The sequence below is a fragment of the Protopterus annectens genome, chromosome 8.part0 (assembly GCF_019279795.1).
Source record: "Protopterus annectens isolate FY-2018-M chromosome 8.part0, PAN1.0, whole genome shotgun sequence".
In the NCBI taxonomy this organism is placed as follows: Eukaryota; Metazoa; Chordata; order Ceratodontiformes; family Protopteridae; genus Protopterus; species Protopterus annectens.
In genome coordinates this window covers 590,515,052-590,529,321 of record NC_056741.1, presented here as the reverse complement: position 1 = coordinate 590,529,321, position 14,270 = coordinate 590,515,052, and the positions used below count along the sequence as shown (strand labels likewise).

At 40.0% G+C, this 14,270-nt stretch overlaps 1 protein-coding gene across 2 annotated transcripts in view; it reads right to left on the bottom strand.

Annotated features, from left to right (window-relative positions):
* The window catches only part of LOC122808941 (mucin-1-like), a 626,079-nt gene extending 612,122 nt beyond the window's left edge, over positions 1-13,957 (bottom strand). For both annotated transcript variants that reach the window (XM_044080094.1, XM_044080093.1), the window contains exon 1: positions 13,599-13,957. In XM_044080094.1, coding sequence (XP_043936029.1) covers positions 13,599-13,653 — 55 coding nt within the window. In that variant the 5' untranslated portion in view covers positions 13,654-13,957. The remainder of the gene's footprint in view (positions 1-13,598) is intronic.
* Positions 13,958-14,270: the final 313 nt, after the last annotated feature.

The following is a 14,270-nucleotide window of genomic DNA, read 5'->3' as shown; positions in this document are numbered from 1 at the left end:
TGAGGAAGTGATGGGTAGGTATGGTGTTAAACAAAGGAATGCAGAAGGTCAGATGGTAGTGGATTTTGCGAAAAGGATGGATATGGCTGTGGTGAATACGTATTTTAACAAGAGGGAGGAGCATAGGGTGACATACAAGAGTGGAGGAAGATGCACACAGGTGGATTATATCTTATGTAGGAGGGCCAGTTTGAAGGAGATTGGAGACTGTAAAGTGGTGGCTGGAGAAAGTGTAGTTAGGCAGCATAGGATGGTGGTTTGTAGGATGACATTGGTGATCAAGAAGAGCAGGAGGAGTGTGAGGGCACCAAGGATCAAATGGTGGAAATTGAAAAAGGGTAATTGTGAGGTTGAGTTCAGGGATGAGTTAAAACAGGCACTGGGTGGCAGTGAAGAGTTACCAAATAGCTGGGTAACTACAGCAGAGCTAGTAAGGGAGATGGCTAGAAAGGTGCTTGGTATCACATCGGGACAGAGGAAGGACAACACAGAGACATGGTGGTGGAATGAGGAAGTACAGAAGAGTATACAGGCAAAGAGGTTGGCAAAGAAGAAGTGGGATTGTCAGAGAGATGAAGAAAGTAGACAGGAGTATAAGGAGATCAGGTACATGGCAAAGAGAGAGGTGGCGAAGGCTAAGGATACGGCATATGAAGAGTTGTATGAAAGGTTGGACACTAAGGAGGGAGAAAAGGACCTGTACAGATTGGCTAGACAGAGGGACCGAGCTAGGAAAGATGTGCAGCAGGTAAAGGTGATAAAGGATAATGAGGGAAACATACTCACAAGCGAGGAGAGTGTGTTGAGGAGATGGAAAGAGTACTTTGAGGGGTTGATGAATGAGGAGAATGAGAGGGAGAGAAGGTTGGATGATGTAGGGATAGTGAATCATGACGTACAATGGATTAGCAAGGAGGAAGTAAGGATAGCTATGAAGAGAATGAAGAATGGAAAGGCTGTTGGCCCAGATGACATACCTGTGGAAGCATGGAGGTGTTTAGGTGAAATGGCAGTGGCGTTTTTAACCAGATTGTTTAATGAAATCTTGGAGAGTGAGAGGATGCCTGAGGAATGGAGAAAAAGTGTTTTGGTACCAATTTTTAAGAATAAGGGTGATGTGCAGAGCTGTAGTAACTACAGAGGAATTAAATTGATCAGTCACAGCATGACGTTATGGGAAAGAGTAGTGGAAGCTAGGTTAAGAAGGGATGTGATGATTAGTGAACAGCAGTATGGTTTTATGCCGGGAAAGAGCACTACAGATGTGATGTTTGCTCTGAGAGTGTTGATGAAGAAGTAGAGAGAATGTCAGAAGGAGTCGCATTGTGTTTTTGTAGACTTGGAGAAAGCATATGACAGGGTGCCTATAGAGGAGTTGTGGTATTGTATGAGGAAGTCAGGAGTATTAGAGAAGTATGTGAGAGTGGTACACGATATGTACGAGGGTAGTGTGACAGCGGTGAGGTCTGCGGTGGGAGTGACGGATGCATTTAAGGTGGAGGTGGGGTTACATCAAGGATCAGCTCTGAGCCCTTTCTTATTTGCAATGGTGATGGACAGGTTGACAGACTAGATCAGACAGGAGTCCCCATGGACTATGATGTTTGCAGATGACATTGTGATCTGTAGTGAGAGTAGGGAACAGGTGGAGGAGACCCTGGAGAGATGGAGATATGCTCTAGAGAGAAGAGGAATGAAGGTCAGCAGGACTAAGACAGAATATATGTGTGTGAATGAGAGGGAAGATAGAGGAATGGTGAGGATGCAAGGAGTAGAACTGGCGAAGGTGGATGAGTTTAAATACTTGGGGTCAATAGTTCAGAGTAATGGTGAGTGTGGAAGACAGGTGAAAGAGAGAGTACAGGCAGGATGGAGTGGGTGGAGAAGAGTGTCAGGAGTGATTTGTGACAGACGAGTACCTGTAAGAGTGAAAGGGAAGGTCTACAAGAGGGTAGTGAGACCAGCTATGTTATACGGGTTGGAAACAGTGGCATTGACAAAAAGGCAGGTGCTTGAGCTGGATGTGGCAGAGTTAAAGATGTTAAGATTTGCACTGGGTGTGACGAGGGTGGACAGGATTAGGAATAAGTATATTAGAGGGTCAGCCTAGGTTGGAAGGTTTGGAGACAAGGCCAGAGAGGCAAGATTACGTTGGTTTGGACATGTGCTGAGAAGGGATGCGGAGTATATTGGGAAAAAGATGCTAAGGATGAAGCTACCAGGTAACAGGAAAAGAGGAAGGCCTAAGATAAGGTTTATGGATGTGATGAGAGAGGACATGCAGGTGGTTGGTGTGACACAGCAAGATGCAGAGGACAGGAAGAAATGGAAACAGGTGATCCGCTGTGGCGACCCCTAACGGGAACAGCCGAAAGAAGATGATGAACAACACCATATTTGCTCGATGGCAAACTTTGAGACAGACATTCAGAATCAATTACCTGCATGCTGTGTGACCCTGACCAACTTAATAGCCTTGTATTTACTTCTATGGCTCCATTAAAAATGGACTTCTGATTTCTATGGCTTAACTAACTATTAAATTAAAACCAAGTCATTATTAATTTTCAGAATAATAAAAATTTCCTAGTGTGGTTTAACAGGTTTGCTTGTATCCATAGTGAGTGGCAAATAATTGCATCTCATTTAAATGTGATTATTTGAACCTGAAACATCTAAAACTTACAGAGATTACCACTAAAAACAGTACCATTCCCAAGACTGCACCCCCCTTTTCAGGAGGGCCTTCTCCTCACCAACATGGGGCAAGCCTCAAACCTCAAATCACTCTATCTATGCCAAGTTAGAGATTGCACAGACTCAGAAAACTTTAGCTGCCATCACGATGTTGGTGATCTTTCACATTCAACTTTGATCTACTGACCAGTGACAAACACTAAGGCTCCTAGATGTCATTTTCACCTAGCAAAATTCAAATAAATGAATAAAAATACAGAAAAGTGTAAACACGCACAGACACACGAACACACACAGACACACGAACACGCACACAGACACACACACACACACACAAAGACACACCCCTAACCAGATGGTGCCCTTGTGTCACACCTGAAAACGGATGTGTATGAGTGAGTGAGTGATAGCGTGTGGATATAGTAGTTACTTTATATATTGATTACGGCCACATCTATTACAAGTGTTTAACGCTTTCAACAGGTTAAAGCCCATGAAAATTACAGTTCTTGAGATCAGTTACGGACTCCAGGATTGCAACCCCCCCCCCCCCCGACAATGCACATGCACTGTTGTATGGCTTGCTTCATATAAAATGTTGTATTGTCGTGAGCTCTTTCTGCAGTTCCAGTTTTCTTTTGATGAAAGAGGGCTTTGTATTCTGCATCCAATTTGCTTTGGCTGCATTACTGACCAAAGGAAAAGCACACAGACACACATGCATTTTTTGCTTTCATAACATAACATTCATTAATCAATAATAGTAAAGGGGAACAGGAAATCAAAACTCCTCAATCTCATGGATAAAAAAGGGACACAGCCAAATGAGCCCTGATAAAACATAACTGTGTAAAAATTTTATTTACAGCCCTCCCTTTTCAAAGGCACTATGGGAGGTATGTAATTTACAAATATTTCAGTACAGTTGCTCTGGATCAAGTACCGAACGTTTGCCAGTATCATGTATAGCCATCCTTGCATGTGAGTTTGCTGACTGCCCTATCAAAAAGCACCATCCACCTTGTATGATCAGTTATTGCAGAGCAACATGAGAAGTTATAATGGACAATAAGGCAATGCATGAAAACATGTCATGTTGGTGAAAGGCAGTCTTTTGCACCAAACACATCCTAAAGTAGAAATCTGTATGAGAGAACAAGAACATTTGCATAAAAATGAAGCAGATGGAATTAATAGGCGCTCCTCTTAAAATGTAAACAGTGTCACACAATGTGAATATGCTATCACTGCATCTGCTTTCTTTAGGCTATACATGCTAAATTTGCATTTAGCGTGTTAGTGACACCTACACACACACACACACACACACACACACACACACACACACACACACACACACTAATGCTGCTTCTAAATGTTCAAACCTCTAAGATACCGCAACACATAATCTCCATAATTCTGGAGGATTTGCATTCTGACATTACATTTCCAGCATTCTTGGATTAGTTTATCATCTGGGGCAGTTTTGCAACCAGTTCTGATGAAGCACAATTGGTTTCTGCATAATGTAATTATTGCTCAGGTACACAAAAGGACCTCAACACAGTTTTGTTTAATTACTGAAGTCAATAAATTTGAAAGTGGAATACCAAACTTTAAGAAAGTATGATTCCATTACAATTTGCATACATTTACCTGTCTTTATGGATTTTTCTATTTGTAAGTATGCAAGTAGGTGGCTATTTGATCCAAACCTAATGACAAACCAGCCAGAGTGCAACTACCACAAAACAGCTCAAAGTCCATAATTCAGTAATATCGCTGCTATTATCCCTTTTATTTTTACCCAATAAATAGCTAGACACTCAGTACATGACCCTGGGTTGCTTTACTTCTTCCTTTGTTTATTGAAATGTTTTAAAGATTAAACTGGCTGACAGGTTCAGTGCAAACTTCTCCCCCCCCTCCCCCCCAAAAGGAGAGATATCTATACCAAACGATTGCAGCCCCCCAAACATCTCCAGCCCCCAAGTGAGAACTGCTCTCTCCAAAGCAAAAAACACAGCATCCATGGGACCTGATGGTGTCCCCGGCTGTGTGCTCCATGAACTCAATGAGGAATTAAACCCACAGCTAGGACAGCTGTTTAATCAAAGTCTTACCTCTGGATACGCACTCAGGAGTGGCGCACTGCAACTGTGGTACCACTTCACAAAGGCGGTGCCTCCACCGACCCTGGAAATTACCGGCCCATTAGCTTGACAAGCCTTATCTGCAAAGCCATGGAGAGGATCATAATGGACCTCATAAATAAAGACATAGGGAATTTGCTGACTTTGGAACCAACCCAGTTTGGCTTTGTCAAAGGCAGATCATGCCTTTTAAACTTGGTTGACTTTTGAAACAGTCACCAAAGCCATTGATGAGGGAAAGGCAGTCCATACAGCCTACCTCGATCTGGCTAAGGCCTTCGATACAATACCCCATTCGGGTATCATTGAAAAACTCATCAGCTTAAATGTCAACCCATACATCACAAGATGGGTTGCAAACTGGCTGAGTGACAGAACCCACAGGGTCAGAGCTGCTGGCGCCATGTCAGACTCAAAGCCTGTCACAAGTGGTGTCCCACAGGGCTCAGTCCTGGGCCCACTCTTGTTTGGCATCTACTTTTCAAGTACAAGCAAACACAGGAGGGTTATGGCTGACAAAGTTTGCAGATGACTGCAAACTGGCCATAGTAGAAAACACATCTGACACAGATATCCTTCAGAAGGGTCTCACAGAACGGATAACTGGTGCCAGAGCCACGGCCTAAAGTTAAATGCCAAAAATGCATAGTCATACCTCGGGAAAAACAAGGTTACCCCTAGCTACCAAATAGGTGGCAATCCACTGAGCACAGAAGAAGTTATCAGGGACCTGGGGACCCAGGTTGATAGTAGTCTGTCATTCGACACCCATGTAGCTAAAGTAGTTAGGAAGACCTTCTACATTGCCCACCTTATCATGAAGGGATTCTCATCTAGATCAAGGAGGTCATAGTCTCCCTTTACTCATCACTCATCAGACCAATGATTGAGTACAATGCCCCATTCGAATGTATCTGACCCGACACTTGCAGCAGCTGGAGAGGCCACAAAAGTTCCTCACCAAAAGGATAAAGGGTCTCAAAATCTGTCCTATGCTGCCCGACTGAAAGAACTCCAGCTCTATTCAGTCGCCACCGCTGCTCAGAGGTGACCTTTGCCTAACATACAAGGCCATGTCAAACCCAGATTTGATGAATATGCTTCACCTCAAAAATCTAGATCCATCAGAGCCACAAGGGCGGAGACTTAAACCTTGACACGGCTATTAATAGGACGTGCTGGAGGGATAGATTCATCACCCAAAGACTCCCTATGCTGTGGAACAAAATCCCGGTACATGTGAGGCAGAGCACCTCGCTGGCCTTGTTCAAGAGAAATCTTGACCAATGGATGGGAGATCGCAGATATACCCCAGGGATTACCTCAGTGTCACTGCTCGACAGAGGCACAGAAAAATAATGGGTATAGTTCCCCATACTAAAGGGGTGGCCTAAGCCACAAAACGATGGGCTAGGCTTGTAAATGCCCTCGGGCAGATAGCCTAGTATGAACCTATGAACCTATGAACCTATGAACCAGAGTGCGCTTTCAGCATAATTGTATTCTAGTACCCCTCTCCAGGATGCCCATAGCAAGACCCACCCAAACCTTGTCCTCCACCCAACACCCAGTGATGAGTACAAACATTACAGAATATTCATGGACTGCTAGCCCAGTCCTATCTCCTCCCCGCCCTCCTCTATGGCTCCCCTCTATTTTCCAATTTACAATATAACCTGCTTGCAAAACTTAACCAAACTTATAACAAAATTGCTAGATTTGTCACCAGCAGCCCCTATAAATCCCATCACTGTTCTGCTCTCAAAAAACTACACTGGCTCAAATTCCCACACCTTCTGACCAAATGTCAATTGATCCAAGCTTTCCGAATTCTTAATTCTAACTCTGACTGTCCATCTCTGTCCAACCTGATCTCCTGGTACACCCCTCCCCGATCCCTGCGCAGCTCTAATAAACTCTTTCTACAAGTCTATAAACCCAATATTAACATAGGTAAAATACTTTATAAACACTCCATCTCCCTTATTTGGAATAATCTTCCACTTCATATTAGAAGTCATACCTCTCTTCCTAATTTCAAACATGACCTTATTTTGTACCTCCATAACAACCCTATATGTACCTGTAACCATCCTACTTAACTCCTCCCTTTCCATATTCCCATTTCTTCACTAGACTTATCATTAAGACCCTTTTCCTCTTTCTTATCTTACTTTATTCAATCTGCTCTTCTTTCTATACCCTCCCTCTTTGTATAATTTACTTTATCCTAACTCCTCCCTTTCCATATTCCCATTTCTGCACTAGACTTATCATTAAGACCCTTTTCCTCTTTCTTATCTTACTTTATTCAATCTGCTCTTCTTTCTATACCCTCCCTCTTTGTATAATTTACTTTATCCTAACTCCTCCCTTTCCGTATTCCCATTTCTCCACTAGACTTATTAAGACCTTTTCCTCTTTCTTATCTTACTTTACTCAATCTGCTCTTCTTTCTATACCCTCCCTCTTTATATAATTTACTTTATCCTAACTTCTCCCTTTCCATATTCCCATTTATCCACTAGACTTATCATTAAGACCTTTTTCCTCTTTCTTATCTTACTTTACTCAATCTGCTCTTCTTTCTATACCCTCCCTCTTTGTATAATTTACTTTATCCTAACTCCTCCCTTTCCATATTCCCATTTCTCCACTAGACTTATCATTAAGACCCTTTTCCTCTTTCTTATCTTACTTTATCCAGTCTGCTCTTCTTTCTATACCCTCCCTCTTTATATAATTTACTTTATCCTAACTCCTCCCTTTCCATATTCCCATTTCTCCACTAGACTTATCATAAAGACCTTTTTCCTCTTTCTTATCTTACTTTACTCAATCTGCTCTTCTTTCTATACCCTCCCTCTTTATATAATTTACTTTATCTTAACTCCTCCCTTTCCATATTCCCATTTCTCCACTAGACTTATCATTAAGACCTTTTTCCTCTTTCTTATCTTACTTTATTCAATCTGCTCTTCTTTCTATACCCTCCCTCTTTATATAATTTACTTTATCCTACTGCTCTTCTTTTTTCCCCCTCCCCCTAGATCACTTCATTCCTCCTCTACTCCTATCTTCTTTTGCACTTTCCTTCTTCTGACCTTGTATATAGCTATGTACTATTCCCTGGATTACATTTTTTTCTTATCCATTGTATCCATAAGTTTGTTTTGCTCTTTATATTGTTAACTTGTCTCTATTTGTATGCATTTGTATGTTTTGTTCGGGGCTTTTCCCCTCGGGTCTCCACTGAAAATGGGTAATTTCTTATCCAGTTGGACTAACCCGGTTAATAAATGTGAAATAAATAAATAAATAAAAGTCATTATGAACATTCACTGGGTATTTGGTATGTTAGCACAGGGAAATAAATATTGACCTAAATAACCAAGTACGTTAGCTCAGGGAAATAAATACTGAACCAAATAACAAAACATTGAAGTAAACGTTTTTTTTTTTAAGTCAATTCTTAAAAGTCATTCTAAAGAAATCAATAAACACTGCACACATTACTGGTGAAGCAACAGCACTATAACTGTTTAATTACAGGTGAAAGAAATGTAGACCTCTAACTGCTTTGTCTATTGAATGAAACAACCTGTATAACAGTAAAAAATGTATAACAGCACTATAACTGTAAACTGACTAATAAATACACAATTGTTTGTCAATCACGAAAACTCCTTAACAAAATACAAGCAGAAATGAGGCACTGGAAAGCATTCTTATGATGAACTCTGTTTAATAAAATACTAAAAAGTGGACAATAATATGACGTGCATATTTTCTAAGACCCAACACACCTACACACAAGAAAGTAGCAATGCGCACTATAGACCCACTTTCCTAAAAAGGATAGCAAAAATATGGAATACGAGCAGAAATTATACACTGGACAAGGAATCTTATGATGAACTCTGTTTAATAAAATACTAAAAAATGGAAAAGAATATGAGGTACATGCGTATTTCTAAAAATGATCCTTCACTGAATATTCTCTTAAAAAGATTATATGCCCTAAAGCACAAGGAAACGTCTTAGAACTTATTAATACCTGCAGCATTTGGCGATTGCAGCGTACTGGTTCACCAGATGCGCAGTAACAAGCGCCGCCCAAACCCCGCCCAAGACAGTTTACGTCACTCAATAACATTCAATAATCATTACGATGTGCCTCAAACCAGAATGAATATTCATTTTCAACGAATGCTTATATTGATTTATAACTGACAGTCCCATTGGATACCCGTTCTGTATACAGGCAGGCACATGACACATGTCTCGATTGAAGTATTTCTAATATGGCCACCACCAAACAAAAAATATCCACGCAATAAGGCAGCAAAATTATAAAGTTCCAAATTACGAAAGACAATGTACATGCCAAAAACAGTAGCAGAAGAACCAACAAAATAACACATTTTTTACTGTCCAGGAACGTAATTCTCTTTTTTCCGAACACAAGCTAGATATAACTAAAATAACAGTTTTGAAAAGTGCAGGTATTTTATGCATCTCACTCAACTTACTTCCTTAAGAATTGATGTAAAAATATATTGAACCTCGTATGGCAAGCTATGCATATCTTTTATTGTTGTCCTGCCCTCTTGTATACTTCATATGTGTGCATAAATTGATAAACTTTTCGAGAGACCCTCTCGCATTCTTCGCAGGGAACTTGCATCCAAGAAAGTATCATGAAGTATCATAAGTATATATTTATTTATGTAATGGATAATGTTTGTACTTTGCTATAACATAAGAAATGATACAGCTGATATGTATTTAGTGTGTCAGTGGCTAGTATGCATGGGATGCCAAGCATGCCTCATTTCATATTCTGGTTTGGTCGTCCATCATCCTGGTCACACCCACTCCTGCACGAAACTGAAGGTGAGCCAGTACACTACAACATAGCCCAGCATTTAATTAATTTAGCACTAGAGCCTCGCAGTCTCAGGAGGATTCACAAATCACATGTACAGGGGTGATTTCCACACGTGCCAATCAACAACCAATGCATGATTGATGTCACCGTCAAATATGCATGGCAGTCAATCATACATCATTTGCATACATCACTGCCACTTGGCACATCCAGCACACAGGCCACACCCAGTGGAGGTATTACAATACAATTATGCCATGCTTTCAATGTGAGAAAGAGAGAAATGAAGGGGGCAATAGGAAAAGAAAGGAAGGAAGAAACAAAAATGAGAGAAACAAAAAATAAATACATAAAGATATAAAAGAAGGAGGAGAAGATAAAGAAAGAAAATAAGAAAGAAAGAACAGTTAGGTTGCCTTTGAGATGGTAGTGAAGTGGACATTTGATATGAAGAACATTTGAAACATTGTGCTTATATTCTTTAAAAGCTGTTAACCTGCCCGTGGTGCTGGAAGAGCAGAAAGCTGTGGGTTCTATCCTCCCTCCATATGACTGGATTAATTTTTCAGAGTGCAGTACAGCAGTTTGGGGTGTATCACTATTGCCTCATCTTTCAGATGAGATGCTAAACCAAGATCTTACATGGTTGAGTTGATGATAGCTCTGGTAGATGTAAAAAATACCATGGCACTTACCGTAAAGAGTATAAGTTCTCTATTGCCCTGAGCAAATTTTACTTGATATAAATACCACCTCAGGTCTTCCCTGTAAAGAAATTGCTAGCTTAATAGGAATAACCCAGTCAACAAAGGACAAACAAAAATATAGATAATGTACACACTGCAGACAATACTTAACCTCATAATTTTAACTCCTGCTCTTAACCAAATAAAAAAGTGATTGTCGTGTTTTCTGACTCAGCCTCATTGCATCATTGAACCAATACAGCACGAATGTCAGCCATAACCTCCCCTCCCCAACAAACTTCAGCACATCACCATCTTTTCACAGCCACCATGAAAAATCAGTTAATTTAAATAGCATTATATAGACTGAATTGCAGCATCTTCAGTAAATAAATATTAAATAATCAATACAGTGATACGGAGCATCATGTAGGTTTCTTAAAGTGAGTTTCATTAATGATGTCCAGTTTCATATTGCAAATTACATATCGTATATTGTGTATTTCTCTTGCCAATGAACATTCAGGGATGTACACTTCAGTACTTCTCCATCCATGGTTTATAACGATATAATGCACCACAGGTGTGCACAACACAAGTAATAAATACTGCTTTCCCTGACTTCATATCTTACAATGACTGAGAAATGGCTCCTGTTTTGTTGACCAGGAAAGCCCCACCTAGGCCATTTAGCCACTGCCCCAAAGCACATCCTTGCTACCTGAGTCTTGTCTATATGGATAACATCCAGGTCATGTGTATGTCTGTATACTATTCATTTTAGCAAAGCCCTGTGGAGAAAGGTTCCAGTACAAGCTAAAACACATTACTGGTTACAGTAACAAATAAGTTCTCATACACAAAGGTTATATTTAAAATTTACAGTACCAGTTGTAAGAAAAAAAACTAAAATGACATTGCTAGCACAAATTATGAAATAGCACAGGTTATAACAACAAGTAAAGCATTAATAAGAGAGAGGGTCTGAGTAGGAGCAGAGGTGTTATTCATATGGAGAAAGCTCGGGTAGCAAACGTGATTTGGAGACTGGCTTGCTGGCCTAGGTGGGGCTTTCCTGTTCAACAGAACAAATAAATAAACATCTGGCTACAGATTAGCGTTTACATTGTAGGTACAATGCACACAACTACAAAACAAATTACTCAGCAGCACAGCAAACACCTGTAACTCAACACAACCTAATATTTATCTAAAATAAATTGTCCATTGAATAACCAATACAATTTTGCTTTTCTAAAATAAAAAAGCTTACATTTCTTTTAAAAAGAATTATTCTGCAGAGCTGCAAAGTATTAACAGACATCTCCATACCACTGGTAATGCCACTACCAAAAAATCACAGCAAGTAGTCAATATTAACAAAGTCCACTGGGCACATTTGCCAATGTAAACATCAAAATATGCATTCCGAGTGGTCACATAACTTACTAGAATGGCACAATACACAAGTAGAGGGTATTAAGACTCACATATAAGCCTGTTACTTGTGCTTCGTTCACACATTGGTGTCCTTGAAGCTGTGTTCCAAGCCCAAAGTAAAGATGTGGAGAGACAGAATTCATTGTGTTGCTACTAATTGTAAATTGCCACCCTACATTTAAAATGGTCTCCAGTACCTTTGTTGAAAACAGGTTAGCCTACTCAGATTATTCCAGTCAACCAACTGAAATAAATATCACCTGTATTGACTAACTACAGGCCTAGTTCGGGAGGTGTTTTACTTGTACTGTATTACATGAAACCAAATCTTATTTTGAACATCCTGTTCCCCATAACTTTATATAAGCATTCATTATTTAGAATCAAATGAGAAAAGGCTCTAGACAATTAAATTGTTGCTTAGTATATGTGCTACTATATGCTGAAATTTCCCAACCAGCACTGAAATTGTATATCACCGGAAAAAGAATAATGCTTAAATAAGAGTCTCTTGATAAGACATGATCTTGGTGAAGCTGCCCAACACTTCTAACTGCAGCATGCCTGAAGCAGATAATACACATATGGTTAGAGGGAACTCGAATTGTGCCATGCCTTGGAACCATTTGAAGTCTAGAATAAGACTACACTCAGGCTACTTGGGGTAAGCAACTCTGTCGCCCTGCCCTCCAGCTTCCATTTCTAACCTACATCTGGCTCTTGTTTCAGCAGAGACAGGTAACACTACTCTTCCTCAGTAAGTGATATGTGGCCACTAGGATATGGTAACTGTGAATGCCTCAACCTTTCGTGAGGCAGACAAACAACATGTACATTTCAAATCACCGGACAACGCCCTTTCAACACTGACTTCTATCCTCACTTAAAATCTATTTGCTGCTTTGTGGTAAAGTACACCACAAACTACGAATAATTTACCTAACGCCCCTAGAAGTAGTACAGATACAAATATATATATATATATATATATATATATATATATATATATATATATATATATATATATATGGATTACCACTTAGGTGATATGCTGTAGGCGGTGTTAAATACTTTCCGAATAAATAAAAATACGAGACTTTTACGTGCAAATATTAATTTTCCACCATCCTGCTACATCAAAAAGAAATGACTGTATGACAGAGCACAGTTCATAACCATATCCAGTTCAGCCATGGACAACTGAGGGAATAGCTGAAACTTCACCCTACCCATGGGAAAAAAGTGATCCTGATCTGTTTAAAACATTTTAAGGACTTTAGGACTAAGAAACATGATCGTGCTATATACGGACTTAGATGCTACATGACAGAGCATATCGCTTGAATATTATCTGATATATTTATACAGAATGCAGCTACTTGTGATTTTAAATGCAGCTTGACATTTTTCTACTGTCTATTGCTATACTTTGACAGTATGTGCATCATCTGTGCGTGTTAGGCACTAATACTGTCGTATCACGTACGTTTTTCCTTGGACTCTCCTTTTTGCCAAGTAGCGGCTAACAGGAGTCCCTGGACTAGCTCACTTACCTGGTGAACGAGAGGGAAAGACAGAAATAAATACATTCGGTAATCAAAGGGAAAAACGCAGAGATCTAATTCATACATAGGACTACAGATTCTCTCACAATATGTAAAATGCGCAAAAAACACGCATTAGCCAAGACAGAGCAGCATAATCAAACGTGGTACAATCCGAAAAACTCACCAAATAAAGTTATACATCCCACCGCACAAAGTAAGGGGACTCGGTAAGGAGTCATTGTAGTTCAGTCCCTCTCGGCTTGAGTCCCTCAGCAGAAAATACTTGCTTCTATACAAAAAATTCCGAGCGACCACTCGATCCACAGAGTCCAAATTAAGGTTAACTTTAAGAAAGTGTAAACTAATTTTTGGCCTTTCCCTATCAAAAATATAGACTTTCTTGTTTTTGAATGTGGGGATAGTTCTGAAAAGAATAATTCAAATTCTTCCCACTTGCCCTTGCTTAGTCAGGTCTTTTGATTATTTCCCTTATACATTCAGGTAGCTGGCCCCAAGCACTTTTATTTTCTATGCTGCATTAGGACAGGTGGCAAATAAAACTCCACCCACGATACCGGTGGAGTTAAACTAGGGGTGGGTGGAGTTATCAGAACACAACCTAAAGGGAGTTTGCCAGGGGCGTTTTTCTTTTTTTCTTGCTATACCTATGCGATGGCAATCGTGTTTGTTGCAACATCCACATATGTTGTGAGCCGTTTTTGGTAGTGCGGGGAAAGGGTGCAAGGATCTCTACAGACACCTTCGGTAACAGAAAGTTCATTTGAACGTGCCCGAATTTTATTGCTGCATCACAAACTTTTATAATAAGAGTTGAAAGAAGCTTACTGCCTGAAGT